Raw genomic sequence first — 25,086 nt, 5'->3', positions numbered from 1 at the left:
TAGGAAAGTTGGACTGGAGAAAGTCGAGTTGCAAAGAGAGTAAGTCAAAGAGCTCCAAGTGATTAGTGGAGTTGGGAGAACGGTAGAGACAACAGATGAATTCGACACAATGAGGCAGAGAGATTTTAAGCCAATGTAGATCGAAAAGAGGAGATTCCAAATTACCAAGTCTCTGACGGGGAATATAAGAACAAACATATGCATAAGTACCACCTTTGAGGCAAATGAAATCATACAGCGAATAATTTGGGCAACTGAGATAAGCAGTAGTTGAATCAACCTATAACTGAGATTCTGTCAGAAAAAGTACATGGGGTTTGGTAGACTGCAAGTGGAAATGGACATCTTTGATACAGTGGTACCTTGGATTACGAGTAACTTGGTCTGCGAGTGTTTTGCAAGACGAGCAAAAATTTTTAATAAATTTTAACTTGATAAACGAGCGAGGTCTTGCAATACGAGTACAGTCAGTCCTCGTATAACACGTGTTTACACTACACGAATTCGATCATACACGATTTATAAATAGAGGAACGATATCTTATATAACACGAACCGAATTCGCTTATGCACGATTGGCCTTTGTGTTTACAAGAAATGGCAGTCGAACGCAGAATCACCCCAAATGAACGCAACACGATGGGAATGAAGAGAAGATTCCGAAAATGTATTTATGTGTTTTATATCAGTGAAGGGGAAACACATTTCACCATAATAACGTTAAAACCAACACAATTCCAGCTATCGGTATACAGTAATCGCAAATGCAATTAGACCGAGTTTACTACCAGTTTATAACAGATTCCACTAGCAGAAACGCAACTGGAAATTGTTTTTATTGTTTTATTGTAGTAACCCCTTGAAATGTGCTTTAGGAAAATGTGAGGTGTTAATAGTGTATCTCTGCCTTTATGGTGTTGTTTATTCAGTTGCTACACGGGCGCAGCTTTGTTTATGTGTATCAAGGGTGCCTCCTCATTTTGTAATTGTGCTTTATTTCCTAAAAATTGCCTACCGAGCGTCACGTGATCACGTGCTGCTCGGGATTGTGGGCCCCGGGTGCCAAGCGTTCCGTGGCCAAGCGATTATAGTGCGTCTCTGAAAGCGTTTTCTAAAAAGAGAATTTAAGCAATCAGTTTATATTTTTAGTTTCAAACACCGTTCTCTTTATTTCTATATTAGAGTAGCTGTCTCGCACTACAAAGAGTAGGCAGAAGCCCAGAAAGGAAAACCACCTTTCTGTTTCCTTTTTCTATTAGTACTAACTTACTAACACAGCCGCTTGGTCACCTCGTGGCACTGCTCCTGCCTCCCCGTGGCGGGGCCGGAAACCTGGGTGGTAAAGCAAACCCCCAGGGCCAAAAGGAGCAAAACATGGATTTCGACAACTTTCCCCCGATCCAGACAGCAAATCCTAACTCATTGGATTTGCACCATCCCGATGATGACACAAACACCAGAAAGAGACTGAAGACGGATGCTTGCAGGATAGAACATCCTACTTTCCTGATCTTACATTCTTTAACAAACCAGGCCATAGGCAATCTATCTCCATTTCTCATACAGAAATGTCTGGAAAGTGTAGCAGGTTCCCCGAAAATGGTGAGACGTCTAAAATCTGGCGACCTACTGGTTGAGACCACCAGTTCCAAACACTCTGAGTCCCTTCTGAAACTCTCCACATTTGGTGGAATTTCAGTCAAGGTGTCACCACATGCTACACTCAATACCTCCAAAGGTGTCATCTCAGAATGGGACCTAATGAATGTCTCAGAGGAGGAAATTGTAAATGAATTGCAAGATCAGAAGGTCACACAGGCGAAAAGAATTATGCTGAAGAAAGATGGCGAACTTATCCCAACTCGAAGCATCATACTGACATTTAGTTCACCAAACCTACCAACATCGGTGAAAGCCGGGTATCTGAACTGCCGCATTCGCCCGTATATTCCAAATCCATTAAGATGTTATAAATGTCAGAAATTCGGACACTCCCAAACAGTCTGTCGAGGTGATGCTGTATGCCCTAACTGTGGCTCGAAGGAGCATACCCAAGCTGAATGTAAATCACAGTCCTCGCTCTGCCCTAATTGCAAAGGCAACCACCCAGCCTTCTCTAAAACATGTGACCAATGGAAATATGAAAAGAAAATTCAGAAGTACAAGGTAGAAAAAAAAGTCTCATTTTCAGAAGCAAGGAAACAAATACAGCAAGTGATACCAAAACATACATATGCTGATGCTACCAAAAGATTTCATACAATATCTGTTCAGACTGACACATCAATACCACCAAACATTTCTATTTCTGAGTGGGCTCGATCTATACTCTCTTCCGTACCACAGTCCTCAAAGCAACAGACTTCAACCAGATCTTGTAACACACCAGTTACGATACCACCTGTTGCTGGTGCAACTTCCGTAAGACCTGCTCAAAAAGAAAATGCTGATCCCATTAATAAGCAGCATGCTGAATCCTCTTCCGCTATGGACACAAATGAGACTTGCAATCAAGAAGAAAATGAAGCCATTTTGGAAATCCATCCAGAAGACGAAATAGAAACCAGACCTGTTTTCTCAAAGAGAGAGAAGATGAAAGCTGACCGCCTGAAACAGATTTCCAAAAAGCAGACAGATGCAGCTACTCCATATAAACCCAAACAATGAAAAACATCGTACAATGGAATTGCAGAGGCTTTCGCAGCAATATTGACGACATCCACGAAATAATTATGAACCATAATCCAATTGGAATCTGCTTACAGGAGACATATTTAACAGCGCAGTTGTCTCCCTCGATAAAAAATTATACTCTCTTTCGGCAAGACAGACTTACAACCACAAATGCTCATGGAGGGGTAGCCATACTCGTGGACTCACGAGTCCCTTGTAAACGCATTCCCCTACAAACTGCCATTGAAGCCGTTGCCACGCGAATAGCGATTGGCATTAACCTAACACTGGTTTCCATCTACCTGCCACCCAGTGATCCTTGTACGTTTCAAGAACTTCAAGATCTCATTTTGCAGTTGCCAACTCCTTTCTGTTTATTGGGCGACTTCAATGGACATAATCCATTGTGGGGATCTCCCAACACAGACGCCCGAGGACAACTCATTGAAATGCTTGTCGACAGACAAAATCTAACCATATTAAATACAGGCTCTCCAACTTATTTCCATCTACCAACAGGATCAGTCTCTGCAATAGACCTATCCATCTGCTCTCCTATCCTCTTTCCTAGTATTGAGTGGACTGCTCTGGACGATCCACTCAATAGTGACCACTACCCAATAATCTGTAAAATACAAACTTCACTCTGCATAACTTCAGAAACCAGCAAAAAATGGAAATTTTCTAAGGCAGATTGGACAAAGTACGCTTCCCATGTATCCTTTGACAACCAGGTCATTGAATATCAACCAATTGACAAAGCTGCCAAACATATTACAAAACAGATCCTAGTAGCTGCATCTACTGCCATTCCTCAATCACAGTCAAGCATCCGTAAAAGCAGAAACTACTGGTGGAATGAGGACTGTAGAAATGCAAAAAAAGAAAAAAACCGTGCTTGGAATTTATTCCGTAAATACCCTACCACTGCAAACTTGATAAACTACAAAAAACTTAGAGCTAAGGCCCGCCATATTAGGAAAAAAGCAAAAAAAGACTCTTGGATTCGATTCGCAACTGAAATTAATAAAAATACTGACGTAAGAATTATATGGAAAAAAATCAGGCAATTAAATGGCAAATTTCACCCATTGTCCTCCCCACTTATCACCTGGAACGGGTTGGAACTGTCTACTCCTGCAGAGATTGCAGATGCCCTAGGCGCAGTATTTTCGCAGTTATCTCAATCAACAGCATACGAATCATCATTTCAAAAGATTAAGACTTCAGCCGAAAAATCCCACCTGAATTTCAGAACCAAATCCTTTCTACCGTACAATCAACCACTCACTATGCTAGAACTTCAAGAGGCTCTATCCACTGCAAGGAACAGCGCTGCTGGCCCTGATGGAATATACAACATAATGCTACAGCATCTAGATAATAAATCGCTATCTTTGCTTCTGACATTCTATAATCGCATCTTCATAGAACATTCATTCCCCAGTTCTTGGCGTCACTCTTTTGTACTGGCAATACCCAAACCAGGGAAAGATCTCTCTATGCCTAATAATTATAGACCCATTTCTCTCACCAGCTGCTTAAGTAAAACCCTAGAAAAAATAATACACCGTAGACTAACATGGTACCTTGATTCCCAAAACATAATATCCGATAATCAATTTGGTTTCAGGAAAAACCGATCATCACTGGATCTTATGATCAAAGCAGAAACTAATATTAGGAATGCATTTATTCAAAATAAGCATCTCGTCATGGCATGTCTCGATATAGAGAAAGCCTTTGACACCACTTGGCGTTTTGGCATCCTGAGAGATCTACATTCCCTGGATCTGAGAGGTCACTTACCTCTTTTCATACAGAATTTCCTACAGCAGAGGACCTTTCAAGTTCGCTATCGGCAAGTCCTTTCCAAAACATATATACAAGAAGAAGGAGTCCCTCAGGGCTCTGTTCTTAGTGCAACTTTGTTTGCAATAAGAATAAATCAGTTGACTAAAATTATTCCCAATACAGTGACTTCATACCTTTATGCTGATGACCTGACGGTCTCTTGCAGTTCACAAAACATGAGTTTTATTGAGAGGCAACTTCAAACATCAATCAATAATATCGAACTATGGATGACACAGAATGGTTACCGACTGTCCTATCAGAAATCTAGTGTCATTCATTTTTGTAACAAACGAAAGATGCACCCAGATCCTGAAATACATTTAAGAAACCAACCTGTCGCAGTTGTGAACAGCGTTCGTCTTCTTGGTGTGATTTTTGACAATAAATTGAACTTTAAAGAACACATTAAACATCTACGGACTGTTTGCCAGAAAAAAATGAACTTACTAAGAGTTATTTCTTCTACATCGTGGGGTGCAGATCGTTGCACCCTACTTCACTTATATAGAGCCCTAATTAGATCTCGCCTTGATTATGGTTCCCCGGTGTATGATTCAGCTAGGGAAAGCGTGTTATCATGTCTTGCCCCTATTCAACATTCTGCCCTCAGGATTGCTGTAGGTGCTTATAGAACGTCGCCAGTACAAAGTCTTTATATTGAAACCCATGAACCTCCCCTCAGACTCAGGAGAAAGATGTTACTCCTAAACTATGCGGCCAAAATTCAAAGTATATCTACTCACCCCATTAGGCCAATACTTAATGATCCACAGTTCTTTATGCACTATAGAAACAAACCCAGAGCAGTTCAACCTACTGGCATCAGATTGCAGGCATTATCGCAAACCTGGAATATACATCTTGACAAAGTCCTCCAAGATTCAAACAGTGCAGATCCTCCATGGTATTCTATTAAAGCATCCTGTGACAGCTATTTCCTAAGCTGGGGAAAACATTCGCTTGCTAATATCAATATGCAGCAACTTCATACTGCTCACACACAAAATTATCCACATTTTACAAAAGTATACACTGATGGATCAAAGTCTGAAAGTGGAGTCGGGGCTGCAGCCGTCTTTCCCCATAACACTATCTCTGTTTCCTTGCCCACTGAATGCAGCAGTTATACAGCAGAATTATGTGCCATCAACCTTGCCTTAGAAAATATCCTCCATCTGTCCATCCAAAAAACTGTGATATATACAGACTCACAGAGTGCACTTATAGCCTTGCAAAATTCCTCCTCGCCAACACATCCTGTAATAGCAACAATAAAATCTCGGCTGATGCATATCCAAGAACACCAGCAAATAGTCATCTTTTGTTGGATCCCAGGCCACATGGGGATATCAGGGAATGAAAAAGCGGATTATGCAGCAAAACAATCATCCAACATAGCATCGACGAATTACTACGTTCCGTATATTGACTATAGATCCTATATAAGGCATGTATGTAAAGAACAGTGGACACTTTTGTGGCAAGCTCAACTGCAGAACAAGCTCCTGCAAATAAAATCTGAACCACAGTTATGGGCTTCCAGTTTCCGTGTAAACAGAAGGGAAGAAGTCGTCTTGTCCAGAGCGCGAATCGGTCACAGTCACCTCACCCATCTTTATCTACTCACAGGAGACGATCCTCCGAAGTGTACTCACTGCAACTCTTTTCTCACTATCAAACACATTCTCATTGATTGTACACTATATACTGCTGCCAGAAAAGCCTCATTCGGTACTCTACGAAATCTTCAAGAACCTTTAACACTTCGTCACATTATAGGCAATGATGCAAATCTAATAGAATTTTTTTGCTTCCTCAAAGAGATACAGCTATATGACCGCATCTGACATGATTTTATAATCACAATATCTGGACTCCTTTACCCTTGATAGGCGCAATATGGCCCTAGTAGCCCTTGCGCCAGAAATAACAATACCAATACCAATCGGGATTGTGGTTAATCGTCTCGCATGTTCGGTCTCAGTCGGCATACCTCATTCGTATACAGTCAACATTGTAGTGAACATTCGTGCTAGCGTTGTGACCACGTGTATGTGCGTAAAGCAATTTTTTTTTTTTGTGTTCAAATTTAGTGACTGTTATTTATTAACTGTACACTACGAAAATGGCCCCAATGAAGAAGAGGGTTGAAAAGGAAGGCGGTAAGAAGAAGGAGATGATTACGGTAGAAATTAAGAAGGAAATCATCGAGAAGCACGAACAAGGTATGAAAGTGGCCGCCATCGCAAGATTTTATAAGAAGTCTACGTCAACAATTTGCACCATATTAAAGAAGAAAGAAGAACTAAGGGGACTAGATGTAGCAAAAGGAGTCACGAGAATATCAAAGCAACGGCCACGTATTCTGGAAGATGTTGAAAAGTTGCTTTTGGTGTGGATAAATGAGAAGCAACTAGCAGGTGATACTGTGACCGAGAACTTGATCTGTGAGAAGGGAAAGGCCTTGTACGCCGACCTCGTCAGTAAACAGCCAGGTACGTCTTCAGAAAACGAAGAAGGCTTCAAGGCGAGCAGGGGATGGTTTGATAACTTTAAGAGGAGAAGTGGCATCCATAGTGTTGTGAGGCACGGAGAGGCTGCGAGTTCGGACGCTAAGGCAGCTGAGGCGTTCGTTGCCGAGTTCCAGAAGCTCATGGTTTCCGAGTGTTACCTGCCGCAGCAAGTTTTTAATTGCGATGAAACGGGGCTTTTTTGGAAAAAGATGCCAAAGAGGACCTACATTACAGCAGAAGAGAATGCAATGCTCGGTCACAAGCCCATGAAAGACCGTCTCACCCTCTTGCTGTGCGCTAATGCAAGCGGTGATTTCAAAGTCAAGCCCCTGCTCGTGTATCATTCTGAGAATCCACGAGCCTTCAAGAAATGCAAGGTGCAGAAGAGCCAGTTAAATGTTATGTGGAGGTCCAACAGCAAGGCTTGGGTCACCCGTATCTTGTTCGTTGAGTGGATCAATGAGGTCTTCGGTCCTGCAGTGAAGAAATACCTTTTAGAAAAAAAACTGCCACTCAAAGTCTTGCTGGTTATGGATAATGCTCCTGCTCATCCTCCAGACCTTGAGAACGACTTACTGGAAGAATTCGAATTCATTAAGGTCCAGTTCCTTCCTCCCAACACCACTCCATTACTCCAGCCCATGGATCAGCAAGTCATTTCAAACTTTAAAAAGCTTTACATCAAGGCACTATTTCAGCGATGCTTCGAGGTGACCGAAGAAACTAACCTTACCCTCCGAGAGTTTTGGAAAAATCATTTCCACATCGTAAACTGCCTCAAAATCATCGATAAAGCCTGGGATGGGGTCACCAAGAGAACCCTCAATTCTGCTTGGAAAAAACTGTGGTCTGATTGCGTTGAGGGGTTTGCTCATGAACAGGAGCTGCCAGTTGTCGATGAAATTGTGTCCTTGGGGACGACCATGGGACTGGAGGTGAATAACGACGACATTCAAGAGCTGGTGGAGGAATATGACCAGGAGTTTACCACCGACGAACTGATGGATCTGCATCGCGAGCAACAGCAAGGGGTGATGGAGGAGATCTCGTCTGAGGAGGAGGAGAAAAAAATGGAGAAATCCCTCTCTTCAAATGAGATTAGGGAGGTGTGTAAAATGTGGGAAACAGTGCAAAATTTTGTAGAAAAACACCACCCGAATAAGGCTGTGGCAGTGCAAGCGATGAATCTGTTTAACGACAATGCAATGTCATATTTCCGCGAAATCCTCAAAAGGAGGCAAAAGCAAGTGTCATTGGAGAGGTTCTTTGTTAAAGTCGCACAAAAAGAAAAAGTCAACAGATAGTAGTGATTCCGTTAGTGACAGTGAAAGTCGTTCTACCCAATAATTAATAAATTCGATTGCTTTTAAAAATATAAAAAGGTATGTATGTATTTTGTATTAATCATTTTTACAGTATGTGAATATTTTTGAGTTTTGGAACAAATCATCTGAGTTTCCATTATTTCTTATGGGGAAATTCGCTTTGATATACGAGTGCTTTGGATTACGAGCACGTTTCCGGAACGAATTATGCTCGCAAACCAAGGTACCACTGTATTAGAATTTAGACCATGTATATTTGTGAAATGAACTAGGAAGAACTACGATTTAATATATAGGGGAGCCTTGATTCTACTGAGAGCTCTTTTGAGAACCAGCTATAGACTATTAATTACACTGCCTTCAAGGAGCATATCACTAATGGCCATTTTTACCTGATCATCTGCAGTGATAAGAACACTGAAGTTGGTACCTAATGCCTTCTCATTACAGTTGCTTTTGAGCAGTTCTTCGTAGGCTTTTCAAAGTGTTAGGCTCAGATAACTTTACATTAGAACAGCATGTGTGAAGTTATCTACATGGCCTAACTCTAATCAAAGATTAGGCCACATCTTGAATACTGTATTCAATTGCAGAAGCCCCATTTTAGGAAGATATGGATTAGTTGAAACAGGTGCAAAGAAGAGCAAAGAAATTGGCAAAAGTTAAAAAGGAGTGCTCTTAACAAGAAAGGCTTCAGTTCTGAAAATTATAGGGTTTTCTGAAATTAGGCTCCTGCAAGGAATTTTGGAATGTAGGCTCATGCAATGAATATAGGAATTTTGCTAGCAGGGATAAGGAGGTGATTATCCCCTCTCTTTATGTTATAGTGGAGAATAAAAAAGACCTGGGCGTAATTGTGCAGTCAGATATGAAGTTTACTCAGACAGGCTGCCAGAGTAGGTCATGGGGTCTTTTTTTTTTTTTTTTTTTTTTTTTTTTTGATTTGGTAGTTGTTGGCGCATCGGCTTCTGTGGCCATATTGCACCTCCCAAGTTTTTGCAGTACTTTGCGCGCCTCCGTAGCCAGGTGGGCAGAAGCAGCAGTGCGTAGCACACGCTTCTTGATTAGACCGGGGTTCGAGCCCGTGCCCACCAAATACGGAGGATGCGGAAAGGTCAAGAAATGACCACCGCATATCCTCGGAGCAATATGGCCTTAGTTGCTAATGCTCCTAAAAACCAAATAATAATAATAATAATAATAAGCAGTACTTTGATCCAAGCCCGAGGCGGGAATCGAACCCGCGACCTTTGGGTTGCCGGGCAGGTACTTTACCCACTCGGCTAGCCCGGTCGGCCATGGGGTCTTGTCAATGATATACAGGAATTTTGTGAACAGGGAAAAGGAGGTGATTATCCCCTTGTATAAAGCAATGGTCAGGCCACACCTTGAGTACTATGTTCAGGTCTGGAAGCCTCATTTTAGGAAGGATGTAAAGTTGCTAGAACAAGTACAGAGAAGAGCAACAAGACTTGAGGGGAACAAAGGGGGGTGTCTAATGAAGAAAGGCTTAAGTGCTGCAAATTGCAGCTTCTGGAGACTAGGCACTTGCGAGGTGATCTGATTGAGGTGTATAAGGCCTTGAATGGATTGAGCAGGCTCCATGCTGATGGGATTCTTCTTTTTACTCAGATAACAAACTTGAGGGGGCATAGATTCAAACTGAGGAAAGACAGTTGTAGAATAATGTGCAGAAATTTGCTTTTAGCCAGTGGGTAGCTGGTTACTGGAACAATTTTCCATCTGTTGTGGAAGTTGATAGCTTAAATAAATTAAAGGCAGAACTAGATAAACATTTGGAATGGGATCAGTGAAATGGGAAGTTTTTTTTTTTTTTTGGCTGATGCTGTATAAGCTTGCTTTCTTGCATCATATGCATCTACTTATGCTAATAACTATCGAATAACCAGGGGCTCGCATCTGGTGAGTATGGACTTGAGCTGGATACCATCATTCTTCTCTTTATTGGCAATTCCCTTCTCTCTCTCTCTCTCTCTCTCACACTCAGGGTAACTTAAATTTATTTTGGCTGTTACAGCATAAGCCTTGGGCTTCCTTGCACCATGTGGCTAATAGTAATAATAGCAAATTAATTATGGAAGAAAGATAAGGAACATACAGCATTCATGATATCACATAACTTTCAAAATTAATATACAGCATCTTTTTAAAAGTATCATTAAAAAAAAAAGTAAAACAATAATACAATATAAATAACAATTCAAGATAACACCAAGCAGAAGATAGTAAGCACTACAAAATTGTAAAGCATTTAGAATAGATAATGTATTAATATTAGAAATTAATAATTAATATTTGAAAAAAATATATTTCTTTTCAAATACATACAAAGATAAGTTAGTTTCAAACTATTTATTAGTTTGATAGGGGATAGGTGAAGAATCTGTCAAGGGGATGAATTCTATTGCATAATGGAATTAACTTTGGTTTTGCTCTTGTATTTCTTGGGGGGGGGGTGCCATTCCATCTTGATCTACAGGAAAGAGGTATCTAATTTTGGCGTGGGGGGGGGGGTATATGTAATGTTTCTATATATTTCTGTTCTATATCTGGTATATTGAAACCCTGACAACATTAATCTACTTAATAATATTATTCCCTTGAAAATGGATACCATTCAGATTAATGTTGGCAACAGCAGACAAAATCTTAGCACTATTATAGCAGGTGAAAAAATGTGAGATTTAACATATTTCATTATAGTGTGTGGAGCAGAGACATGCACATGATATGATATGGATTCTCCCCTTCCAAACATTTCATTATATCATCATTTTATAAATAATGAAAATGTGCAGAACCAATGCATCATATATCAACAGTTTACTAATATTTCATATTTCAAGTTTGCTCAATAAAATTATGAAAAGTCTTCGTGTTTACGTTAATATTATATTTTGTAAAGGTCATTAACAAATTATGCAATGCAAAGAGGGAATGTGAGGGGTAATTGGTCACATGGACATTATGCAACAGGTTGTTTGCATGGTAAATAAATAGTCTTGGAATATTTTAATTTTTCTTACTATGAAACCTAGAAATTAAAATACTTCAGTTGTATAAAATAAATAAAATATTAACATAGTTATGAAGGCATCCAAATAATTCAATATTTCCCTCCACTTTAGAGCATTTCAAACTTGCCTTTTTGCTCATTACCAAGTCTTGAGTCTAGATACAACCACTCAGATGTGCTATTCAGACACTACTGAGTGACATATTACCTAGATTACAGAGTAGTATTCCGATCACTAAAGTTTAAAGTATTGTCTGAAGTCGGTTGAATTGAGTTATTTGGATGTCATCGTAATGTGTACTTTTCGTAAGAATTAGAATATTCCAATTGAATTAGAATATTTCGTAGGAATTGGAAAATTCCTGTATATCATTGATAAGACACAATGAACTACTCTTGCAGCCCATCTGCACTGCTCAGAGAACTTCATATCTGCCTGCACAATTACCCCCAGGTCCTTTTCATTCTCTACCACTGTCAGTGTAGTACCACAGAGTTGATACATTGCTCTGGGGTTGCTGTTTCCCATATGTAGTACTTTATATTTGTCAATGTTAAACTTCATTTGTCACCTCTCAGCCCATCTGCTCAACCTTTCCAGATCCTGTTGCAGCAGCATAGTGTCAGTAGTGTCCTTAACAACCCTGCCAACCTTAGTATCATCTGCAAACTTGGACATTAAGCTTGATATACCATCATCAATATTATTTATAAATACATAAAACAATAATGGACCCAACACTGAACCCTGAGGGACTCCACTAATAACATTAGTCCACGATGAGCAGTGGCCATTGATTACCACTCTGTCTTCTCCCCCTCAACCACCCCTTTATACATATCAGCAATTTGCCTCCAATGCCATACTGCTCCAATTTGTGCAGCAGTCTTCCATGTGCAACAGTATCAAAAGCTTTTCTAAGATCCAAGTATATAATATCAAAGTTATTCCCTGCATCCAGTTCTTTTGTGACTGCATCATAGTATCCAATCAAATTGGTCAGGCAAGGCTTCCCCATAACAAAACCATGCCGTGTCCAAGCTATAACTAAAGTCTTGTCTAGATGGTCCTGCAGTGCTTCTTTAACCCTTGCCTCCATTAATTTTCCTGGAACAGAAGTTAAACTCACAGGTCTATAATTACTTGTGTCAGCCTTTGATCCTCCTTTGTGAATTGGGGTCACATTTGCACATCTCCAGTCTATGGGTACCTCCCCTGAGTCCAAGGAAGCTCTCATAATTATGGCTAAGGGTTTGCTTACTTCCTTTGCTGCCTCCTATAATATAACTGGATAGATCCCATCCTCCCCAGGTGCCTTTCTTGTGTTTATTTTCAACAATTTCTCCTCTACTTTACTTTCAGTTATTACAAGATTATCTAGCTTACTGCCAGAGTTGAATACACCTCTGGCATTCCCCCTCGCTGAATAACTCCTCATGTGTGAGTGTCAATACAAAATATTCATTTAGTTTGTTAGCTACCTGAGCAGGATCGACAGTTGAACCATCGATATGAAATGGACCAATCTGATTCATCCCCTTCCTTCTAGAATTTACATAAGTAAAGAACTCTGCATCCCTTGCCAATGATTTCTCGTAATCTTCCTTTGCCTGCCTAACCTCCTTTGTAACTTGGTTACAGATCAACTTATATCTATCATAGGCTTCTGTGTCACATGTTAATTTATATGTATCCCATGCATTTTTCTTCTCTGCCATATGTCTCATCAGTTCATCTGACATCCATTTAGGCCTAAACCTTGAACAGTATTTCTTAGTTGGTATGTAAAGCCTAGTAGCTTCCAAGATAAGTTCTTTGAATGCTTCCCATTTTGAACTTGCTGATGGTAACATCATCAGTTGGTCCCACTGTATAGAATTTATATACTGTCTCAGGCCATCTTAATCGCCTTTACGAAAGAAAAAGCCCTTCCCTTTACCCCTGATGGTAGTTATCTTTTTGAGTAAATCCCACTTCAGCACCATGTGATCACTGCCGCTCAGTGGTTCCTTTATCTGCAGATTCTTAATGCATGAAGAATCACTACTGATAATCAGATCAAGAGTATTACTCCCTCTAGTTGCCTCCCGAACATGCTGATGTAGAAAACAATTATCCAATAAATCCACAAAAGCCTTGCTAGTGTGTGAGTGACCAACCCACAAATTCCAGTCAATATCTGGGAAATTAAAATTCCCCCATTATAAGACTCTGATTTACTGGCCCACTCTATTTCCCCGTACAGTTTCTTATTATACTCATCAAAGTCATTAGGCCTTATAGCACACTCCTACTCTCAATTTTGATCTCCCAATGCTTATGTCACACCAAACTGACTCGACACTGCACCGTCCAGCGATGTCGACTGGCTTCACTTCCTTGGATTTTATGTGTTTCTTAACTAATAGCATAACCCCTACTCCCTTCCTATCCTGTCTAGCCTTTCTGTAGACGTTGTACTTCCCAAATTCCAGTTCTGCATTCCTTATATCTGTGTGACACCACGTCTATGATAACCCAACAATATCCGCCTTTGATGCTTTGAGCAATACCTCAAATTCATCAAATTTATTTACCCAACTCCTAGCATTGGTATACACGCAAGTATACCTTCAACTGTTCTTTTTCTTAGCTGCCCTAACACAACCCATGTGTTTACTTGTACCGCAATGACTCCCAGCAGTCTCTAAAATATCCTGCATCTTGTTTTCCAGGCTTCTGCTCATTCCAATAGAAGCTTTGCAAGAATCACTTTCACCTCTGCCAGTGGCTACTGTTAATCTATTAGTCCTTGTATCCCCCCCCCAAGCTAGCAGTTTTCCAACCCACCTAACACTGCCTCGATAGCATCAGTAAATATTCTTGCACCCTTTCTATTTAAGTGTATCCCATCCATGTAGAAGCAGTCCCTTCTGTTAACAAGTACAGACCAGGCTGAAAAAATTCTACCCCTTGAGCCTTGCACAATCATTCCAGGGCCGAATTGATCGACAAGGCTCTCATCACATACTCCCTCCTATCGTGTCTGGGCAGAATTGCAGACACTTTCAAATTCAACCCTAATTCACGGCTTTTTTTCAACAGTGACCTGTACTTGTTAAGTAATTCCGCCAGTCTCCTACTCTTAATATAATTAGTGTCAACGTGTACAACTAGATCATCTTTTGTGCCCTTAAGAGACGATATCTGCTCTACAATGTGATCAATCTTTGTCCCTGGCAGACATACCCTGGTCCTTTTCCACCTATACTTTTTACAAAGCAAGGTCCCCGTTTCCCTGACAATAGTCACCAACAACTACTAGTTCCTGTGGGACCAGCGCATTCTGCCTTGGGGGTTGCCGCTGTGTTGCATGATGACCAAGTGCAAGCTCTGGCGTTGATGTGGGCAGCTGAGAGTCTGATGGGCCCTCACTTTAGATCCTTCGAGGGCTTCCACCCTGTCCTTCAAGCTCTCATATAGGCCCATAACAGCGCTGAGTTGTCGCTTGATTTTGTTACACTCCTTGCATCGCGCACACACACAAAGACATCCCCCATGGCAATATCATGTCCCGTACCCGATTGCTCCACAAACATCATGCAAGCAGTGCATTTTAAAAGGCTGAGATTCAGAAGGCAACTGCCCCCCCCCCCCCCCCCTCAGTTCTCCTCTGAGCGACAGCACTCCCATTAGCTTGACCCTTTTGCTTTGCTGCTCTGGTCTGAGTCATGATTTCGATTTAATTTCAATAAAATTTAAATTTCAGTGCAAAATTATAACCCTAAATTTGTATCTCAACACAGTTATAACGCTATATATATTTTTCAGTATTGAATATTATCTACGAGTTCCGTTTATATAACTTCCATATCAAGTTATGTATTAATTAATTATGTTACATTTGTAATCTAAGTCGTTATATGTATTTAGTTACAAGTACAATTTAATTGACAACGAAGTTTAACAAAATTAATAGATTTTGCTGATTAATTGACAATATTATATTATATACTATACTATACTAACGCTATCTAGTTCGGGATATAACGTATTGTATAACAATGGCACCGGTTACAAACGGTAAATCTACGGACACTTAAGTATTAATTAACTTCCAAATCTCGCTGTATCTATTCGGAATAAACTAACAATCCTGACTAGTTCTATAAGCTACTTATAGAAAATAATTTGATGTATCAATTGGTTAATAAAGCGACTAAATATGGCTAAAAAACTTCTCGTTCAGGGGAAGCGCAACTTGTAACATGTGGATATGATACCTTACCGATACTTTTATGCAATTACAAGGCTGAGTAAAGAATAAATACACCAGATTAATCAGAAAGGATATTAGAGGACAGGATATTAGAGCTGGAAAAGGAATTAGAAAATGTGAATTGGAATATCATTGTTTTGGCTGAAAGAAGAAGAAGAAATGAATCACTTATAAGTTTATCAAGTGGAAATCTGCAGGTGGAAATTTGGGTTTCTGGTCTATAAAGATTTTAAAAACAACATTTTGGAATTCAAAAGTACATAACCAAGGGTGTCAAGACTAATACTCAAGATTTCTAAGAGATACAAGCTAAAGATTATAATGATTTATGCACCAACATCCAGCCATGATTATGAAGAGGTTGAAGAAATATACATCGAAATTGAGAGTCTTCTAGATGACCAGAAAACCCACTACACTATTATTATGGGGGACTTCAATGCTAAGGTTGGAAAAAGGCAAAACAGCGCAGAAAGAGGAACTATAGGAAATTTTGTAATTGGTGAAAGAAATAAAAGAGGTGAAAGACTTGTGGAATTTGCAGAATCTCAAGGACTGTCAGTAATGAACACTTTTTTTTTTCAAGAAAAGGGTGAACAGAAAGTGGACATGGAAGAGTCCAAATGGATTGACAACTAATGAAATCGACTTCATCCTCACTAACAGAAGATATATTGTGAATGATGTTACCATCCTGAATAAGGTAAATGTTGGAAGTGATCACAGAATGGTAAGATGTACACTTGATATAGATGTAGGAAAGGAAAAAACTGACTCGAGTAAATAATACAAAGGTCTTTGAGATAACAGAGGAGGAGAAAAAGCAGTATGTACTGCAACTTAAGAACAAGTTTGAGCTTCTGCAGACTGCTCAGGACCAAGATATCGACGAGGAATATTACAACTTTCTGAAAGTGATAAAGCCCAAGAAACCTATAGAGAAACAGAAATCCAAAGAAGAAAAAATTAGTCAAGAAACACTTGTCATGATGAACCGAAGATGACCAATGAAGAGCAAGAAAAACTCTGACAGGGAGAAAATTGAGTATACTGAGTTATGCAAAGCCATTAGAAAGAGACTCAGAGAGGACATAAGAAGATTTAACACAAGAAAAGTAGAACAAGCATTAAGGGAAAACAAAGGATTTAAATCAGCAGCCATGAGCAGTAATACAGAAAGACAAATGATACTGAAACTGAAGAATAGCGATGGTGTACTTATAAACAGCAGTGAAGGCATAATTCAAATAGCAGAAGACTACTATAGAGAATTATACAAGGAGCGAGGAAATGATACCAGCAGTGGGGAAGATGGATTGCAAAGTAGCAACACATACGACATACCCGATATTCTTCCTGATGAGGTAGAACATGCATTGAAGAAAATGAAGAATCGGAAAGCCCCGGGGGAAGACGAAGTTACTGTAGAGCTGTTGTTAAAATTGGGAGGAAGAGACATAACACAAAAACTGGCAAGGCTCTTCACAAAGTGCATTAGAAAAGGTGTGACGCCTAAGCAGTGGAATAATGCAATCATAGTTTTTTTGCATAAGAAAGGAGATAAATTGGAAATTATAGACCAATTAGCTTGTTATCCCACATCTACAAGTTGTTCACAAGGGTCATTACTAACAGATTAGAAAGAATACTTGATGAGAATCAACCGAATTAGCAAGCTGGCTTTAGGACAGGATTCTCAACTATGGATCACCTTCATAATATCACAGCTAATGGAGAAAGAAAATGAATATAAAACACCATTATGCTTGGCATTTGTGGATTATGAAAAGGCATTTGACTCCATACAGCATAAGGCAATGTTTCGGGCACTGGAAAGACAAGGCATAGATCCCCCATATATTATGATTTTGAAGCAAATATATGAGAGTGCTACCTCCTTTATTAGACTAGACAAAGACAGTAGCAAATTTAAAATCGAGAAAGGAGTTCGACAAGGAGACACAATATCTCCAAAGCTGTTTACTGCTGCCCTTGAGGAAGCTATCAGAAGATTAGACTGGTCGCAGAAAGGAGTCAGTGTGAATGGAGGGAGAGTACCTAAACCATTTACGATTTGCAGATGACATTGTGGTCATAAGCCACGATCCCAAAGAATTAGAGGAAAATCATAATCAGTTATGCACAGTTAGTAAGGATTTTGGACTAAAGATGAATATGGCTAAAACAAAAGTAGTGATGAACAAGTATGCCACAGAAAGGGAAATAATGATTGAAGGAGCAGTAATTGAAAAAGTGGAGTCGTGTACTTAACTGGGACAAGTTATTAGCTGTAATAATGATAAATGGCTGGAAGTCAAGAGAAGAATAAATTTTGGATGGATAGCATTCAGGAAATATAGTCACATACTGAAGAGCAATATCCCAGTTTGTTTGAAACGTAAAATAATGACTCAATGTATACTCCCCAACATGACTTATGGAAGTGAAACTTGGGCACTCACCAAAAGAATGGAAGAGAAGCTGAGAACTACACAGCGAAGAATGGAACGAATCATATTGGGAATCAGACTGTTAGATAAGAAGAGAAACACGTGGATTAGACAGCAAACTCAAGTAAAGGACATTCTTATCAAAACTAAAGAACTAAAATGGTCTTGGGCAGGACACATAGCTCGAAGACATGATGACAGATAGACTAAGAAAATAACAGAATGGTACCCAAGAGGAGCTAGAAGAAAACCTGGAAGACAAAGGCAGAGATGGATAGATGAAATTCATGAGTTTTTGGGTAGGTAGTAAATGGATGGCCAGTGCTAAAAACAGAAGGAACTGGAAAGTTGCTGGAGAGGCCTTCATCCTGCAGTGGATTGAAAATGGCTGATGATGATCAGAAAATCACAAAATAATGCTATACTACTAAATTTAAATCAAAAGTTTTAGAAAAACAATTTCAAATCAATAAATAAGAAAATCCACTTAGCGGCTTTGAACACGTCTGGCTCCCACTACCCTCGTCAGCAGACTCAACGTTGTTTATGGGTTTTTTTTGGATCTTTTTTCCTCCCAGAAACAGTATAAACAATATACACTGAGTAACATCTCTGTATATTGGCTATAAATTGCATGCTTGTGTCCTGAGGTGAATTTTCTATTTTGCTGGATGAAAACCCAAATTTTCTGGGAGAAAAAACCATGCTACCCTCGCCTGAGCCCAACTAACTCAGCCAGGAAAAAGGCCCATAAAAATTCCTCCCATCATCGATTGGATTCGAACTCAGGTCTTTTCCACCAGTTATGTCATTGCACATAAAGTGTTGAAAATCACCCTCCTTCCACCCAATGTGCGGGATGGGGGCCGATTCTATCAACTGTGCTACCCACGAGGGCTTCAGTAGTCATATCATGAAAATCTTATTCTCCCACCGACGTAGCAAAGTTCTTCTATCGCACCGATTCAGTTTTCTGCCAGTTCGACCATATTCCCCGAATGAACTGACTCTGGCCATACATTTTTCCACATGCATTTAATGTTGATGGTTTTACTTCTTTCAGCAATAAAGCCATGATTCTGATACAGTCCACAATTGGAAATGTTTCCATGCCTACGTTACGTCAATAGATTCGGATTTTTTCCCCCCCAAAATCTATTCTAACGATTTTCGGATATAATGAGTTAAAGGTGGATATAATACATTGATCTAATGGCTGAATGAAAGAAGTTGTATTAACCCAGTATAACTGTAGCAGTGGAACTTAGCTTCAACTTTTGGATGCCATGGTGTGCTATCCAATAATAATAAAACCTTGAAATCTAGATTTTTCCGCAAAGTTCAATGGCACAGAACTTAACACAGGGATTTCTCTCTCTCTCTCTCTCTTTTTTTTTTTTTTTTTTTTTTTGACTAGCCAGTCAACAGCAGGGATTCAAAAAGAGTGGAAGTGTTGAAAAATTACATCCAACATAATAGCAGGGTTTCCCCCGCACAAAAGCTCAAAAATACCCTGTTATGCGAGGTTTACTGAAATTCTCTAAGCGTGTTATATAATTACCATGTTGTGCGAGGATTGCTGCAATTTATCAATCGTGCTAGAGTGAAACAGTGTTGTAGAAGTACCGTGTTATACGGGGGTTGCCTGTATATGATATCAAAATTATAAATTATTGTAACCACATCATAATGTCGAATTAAATTTGTCAGACAAGACTTTCCCTTAACAAGCACCACAGATGGAGCCCTATTGCAATGGTAATGAGTTTATGCAAAGGCAGGTTATTCCTCATAACGTCTGGTGTCAACACCCCCTTTATATATCTCATCTGCAGGTGCAGTCAAGTGATTATGATATTCAGAAGTTCATTTAAAACACATTTTTCAGGCATAGTGTAGATACATGAATAATTACAGCTTTATCTTGTATGTTGCATCACTCATGTAATGCAATGCTCAAATTCTCATGCTGTCAAAGCTGTGAATACAGCTGCAATTCAGTGTGATTTAAAAGTTACATTTTTTTTTTTTTTTTTTTTTTTTTTCTGATGATGGATAAAAATAACATCAGTGAAGTAAGTTTATATGAACTTGCCTAAAGAATTATAATGCAACATCATAGAAAGTTAACGTTACAGATTGTAATTAGGTGGAAAATTTGAAGAATCAAGCTGAAGAATCTTTATTTTTTAAGATTTTAGTTTGAAAGAGTATTGTTAGGCTATTGGGGAAATTCTATATCAGATTTTTAATAGCTGGACACAAATGTTGTTGCAGGTTTGAAGGTTTGAACTAGCAGGAGGCATGTGTTAAACACTCAGTTCTAAGACAATTGGAGCTCCTGGTTACATTTTATGATGAAATGAGTGATCAGTTGTATGATGCTGTGTGAGGGTGACATAACAAACATACTGCAATTATCTGTCACCTCAATTCAAAGTAATTGATAGGGGATGTTCTCCATCTGACCTGGAAATTGTTATACATGATAACTGAAATGTAGGTGCATATAAAATAGAAGCAGGTATCATGATTCTTATTGACTCTTCACTTCCTTAATCATAAACACAGTGAGCATTACATTTATTTTAATGTTTAAAAAATTTTAGCTATGTATTTCAGAGTGTGATGAAACAATTTTGAATTTTAACTTAAGTGAACCTTCATGCGTATTAATTTTAAAAGTGTGATAATATATGTAAAGCAGCCAAAACATGAAGGAACTGTTGATTGGTTGTTCCCCCAATTTAGAGTGTTGGTTTCTCTCCCAATAAAATAAAGCATTTTATTAGTTATACAGAAGTGGTAACTAATTTTAATAGTTATCTTTGTGTGATTTACATTCTTATCCTGGTGAAAGGTTCCAAGGGTTTGCTCATACTTAAAGCTGTTTACTTACCAATGTCATCTGATTTACATATATTGCATCCCTCTTTATCCATTCTAGATGTGAATTCCTTGTGATTTAATGTTTTCCATTTATATGCCTCAATAGTTATGCATTAATTTTAACCTCCCAGTTTTTGAAAGCACTCAAATTGCTGTTTATATAGATTTTATAATTATCAAAAAGTTTCATTGACTTTGAGACTAAGATCTTCCTAATTGGATTTTTATGTTGGTATTTTCCTAGGGTTTGATCCACGTGCACACTTAGCTAATTTTCATCCCAACGTTGCCACTTCTAGTGTACCTTCTGCCGTTCAGCATCCAGAAGATTCCAAGTCAAAAGGAGTAAGTAGAGTCCCTGGTATTAAAGTTGAAACCCCAAGTTTAGCTACTGACTTCACATATAAAAACTTACTTGTTGCTGTAGCTTCAACATCTTCACCTTATCCAGAAGCAGACAGCAAGCAGGGCCTACCTGGAAATTCAGAAAAACAGGCTGATGATAAAGATAAGTTATGGCCTTGTCCTTCTTGCAAGGTACCGTTCAAAGCTGCCTCTCAGTTGCAAGCACATCTGACTGCCCACATGAAAGGTGAAAAGACTGTTCCTTGTGAGATTTGTGGTAAATTTTTTGCATCAGCTGAGAGAGTCCGTATTCACGTTAGAGCAGCTCACGGTGAGAAATCTTGTTCCTGTGACATTTGTGGAAGTGGTTTTAGCTATCGTTGTAAATTATTAGACCACATGAGAACTCATACAGGTGATAAACCATTTCATTGTGATGTCTGTGGGAGAAGCTTTTCTCAAAAAAATCACCTTACTAGACATTCCATGATTCACACTGGAGAAAGGCCATATCCATGTGACTTCTGTGGTAGGGGATTTTATAGAAAAGATAAATTAACACGACACAGACGTATTCATACAGGTGAGAAACCTTACCCTTGTTTAGCTTGTGGAAAAGCATTTTATCGAAGGGATAAATTAACTCGCCACATTAAAATGCACAGTGGAGAAAAGCCCTTTTCTTGTGCCATGTGTGCAAAAAGATTTGTTGAAGAAAGAGATCTTAAACGGCATAAGTGCTCCTCTCGTAGCGTGCATGGCAGTTCTGGCACATCTAAAATGCAAATGCCACACCACCCTCCCACGGGTTTATTGCATCTCCAACAACTACAGTATCAGCTACAGCAGCAGCAGCAGCAGCAGCAACAGTCCCAACAAACCCAGTCTCAGAATCAACATCAGCCTCAGGAGCAGTTACAGCAGCCCCATTCCCAGTCTGAAAATCAACATTCTTCACAGCAGCAGCAATCACATCAACAGCAACATAATCCACAGTCACAGGCACAAAAACAAGTGCAGTCTCAACATAATCCCCATGCCCAGCAGCATTCTCAGTCCCAGCAGCATTCCCAATCTCAGCAGCACTCTCAGTCTCAACAACAATCCCAGTCTCAGCAACAACAGCCACCACCACCACCACCACCCCAGTCGCAGCACCACCAAACACAGTCCCAGCAGCAGCAACAGCAGTCTTCACATCAACCACAACAAGCACCATCTCAGGCCCATCACCAATCTCAACATCACATGCAGCAGCACTCTCCACCTCAGCAGCAAGCGCATCAAGGACATCATCAGATGCAACCCCAGCAGCAACAGCAACAACCCATGCAACACCAACCACCCCAACAGTCACAGCAGCAGCCACAGCTTCACCATCCCCAGCCTCCTATTCAGCCTCATCCATTCCAGGCCCTTAATTTGCAAACCTGACTGGCGGGGTGCACCCTTTGGGGTGCACTGAATCGACTGTCAGCCTTCAATGGACAACTGTAGTGTATTAAGTTGAGCAGGTCATGTATTGTATATTTCTCAAGAAAAGTTTGTTGAATGTTAACTTTCATTCTGTAAATTGTACAGCGGCATTCATGTTTGGCTCATGCTTCCAAGAGTTTTATACAGTAGTTAATTCATTATATTGTATACAGTGGGCATGTACTGTATAGTTGGTTGCTGATTATTTATAATGGGGATAAGGTTTAATATCTAATCTTATGCTATCTGCAACACATTTAGTGAATGGTGTATATGCTTAAAGGATTAGTATCAAGTAGCAGTTTAATTTTTGTGTTACCAGTATGTAAATTTTATGTATTTATGATCAGTTATTCATCAAGTAATTTTAAGCAGCAGTAAATTTTAAGAGTTGTAGTTGTTCTGTAGCCAGCATATATCTATATTGCATTCTTCTTTATGGACAGCAGTATTTATCAAGTATAATATTATTATTTAGATGTGATATTTAACAAATTTTTCTAATTAGTGCATTGCAATGCAGAAAAATTTATGATGGAACTTTAATGGAATTATCTTTCTTTTCTTTCCTAAAAGCTAATATGTAATGTTAGTGCATCACTGATACACATTTAAGTTCATAAAATGATTTGCAATAAAATTTGAGAATTGCTTAAATTTACATTGTTTTATGTATATAATTTGCTTTTTATTGCATTGTTTTGTATATGAATGAATGTTTACCATCAGCATTAAGAAGCACATTATTTTCTCTTTCTTGTGTTTCTTCTTTTGTATATTTTTTCAGTAAATACATTCTTCCTGTTAGAGAAGATATTTGGTTGTGAACTTGTATCAAGTGCTTTTTTGATAGCTAAAACTTGTCATTTGTACTTATACATTTTTTGCTTTTATTAAATATTTAGTGTGCCATTCTATATTAATTTAAATACATGAATTATGTTTAAAATTATAATTCTTTTGTAATTTTAATGAATTTGAGTTTACTTATGTAATAGATTTGCATCAAACAATTTCTTTTTGTGTGTGTGTGTGAATGTCTTGTTTTGATTTTCTCATTTTTAAAAATATTTTTTCCAAAATTCCACTAGCATTAGAATTTCCATGACAACTTATACCATCTTTATGTGGTAATGTAATTAAAGCACAAATGAGTTTGTTTAGATAACGAAGAAAGTTACTTGAACCATGAGTTGGAATTGAAAAGCAGATGTTAAATTGTTAGTGATATGGGGCAGTTTATGTGGAAAGCTTCTGTTATGGAAGGGAATTTGATCAGCCCTGTGTGACACTTATACTACCTCTCGAAAAGCCGGCCATGTTTTCATACACTGGTGATTAATGTAGTTGCTGTATATACAATGGGAAGTTGTAGTTAAGCTTAATGTAAGCGTCATGGATATGTGTACATGTCCTGTGTATGTATGCTTATACATCAGGCAAGACAGAGAAGTATAAGTCTGACAAGCATTTCTGCTGCCTGAATGGCAAATTGTTGTTTTAGAATATTATATTCAAACTTGTTAAGCTTGTATTCATATATATATTATATATATAAAGAAATTTTGTCTTGGAAACCTGCTTACAGTACCACACTGCCGGAAGTTGTATGGTACATTTTCATTTATTAAGCTCTTGAAAATGGTGAAAAATGTTACAAAAAATAACCTAAAATTTTTATCACTGTGGTAATGGCTGCATGAAAGATATTTCATGCAGATGTATTAAAAATAAAATAAATGTTCTTAATGATATGTGTTAAAATGTGAATTAACATGTACTGATTACTTAATGGAGAATTAAGTAACAGTCATACAAAGTTTTCTTCATAAAAAACCTTATCCTTGCATTTTTAGTTGGATCTTCAAAACATGTTTGAATGTCAAAGGATCTCAAAGTATATTTTAAATAATACAACTTGCCACAGAATTAGGAGCTAAGTACAAGATATAGACACAAAGAACTTTGCAATCTTTAAGATACTATTGATAACTCTTTTATATGATTTCAATTATGCTGTCTGGTAAAAATATCCTGAGTTGTGTTTGGTACAGATTCTTAGGAAAATCAAGTTTCTGGTTTTTCTTAGGAAGGACCTCCTGCTTGGTTATCAAAAAAAGCTATTAGTATTAATTGTGTCAAATGATATAAGAAAGCAAGCTCATGCAGAATCAGCCAACAGAAAAAGAAAATAAATTTCCCATTTCACCTATCCATCCCCTTCAATAGTTTGTCTAGTGCTTCCTTGAATTTATTCAAACT

The 25,086-nt window shown here is 38.7% G+C and overlaps 1 protein-coding gene across 1 annotated transcript in view; it reads left to right on the top strand.

The window, feature by feature from the left end:
• Positions 1–23,092, top strand: part of LOC150089897 (uncharacterized) — a 64,082-nt gene extending 40,990 nt beyond the window's left edge. The window contains exon 2 of the mRNA XM_090389693.1: positions 21,248–23,092. Within this exon, the coding sequence (XP_090245819.1) occupies positions 21,248–22,782 (1,535 nt within the window). The 3' untranslated portion in view covers positions 22,783–23,092. The remainder of the gene's footprint in view (positions 1–21,247) is intronic.
• The last annotated feature ends 1,994 nt before the right edge of the window (positions 23,093–25,086 follow it).

The sequence above is a fragment of the Mastigoproctus giganteus genome, chromosome 2, assembly GCF_048544385.1.
Source record: "Mastigoproctus giganteus isolate SK-2022 chromosome 2, ASM4854438v1, whole genome shotgun sequence".
Lineage (NCBI taxonomy): Eukaryota > Metazoa > Arthropoda > Arachnida > Uropygi > Thelyphonidae > Mastigoproctus > Mastigoproctus giganteus.
The sequence above is the reverse complement of the archived record's forward strand: the minus strand, read 5'-3'. Positions and strand labels throughout refer to the sequence as shown.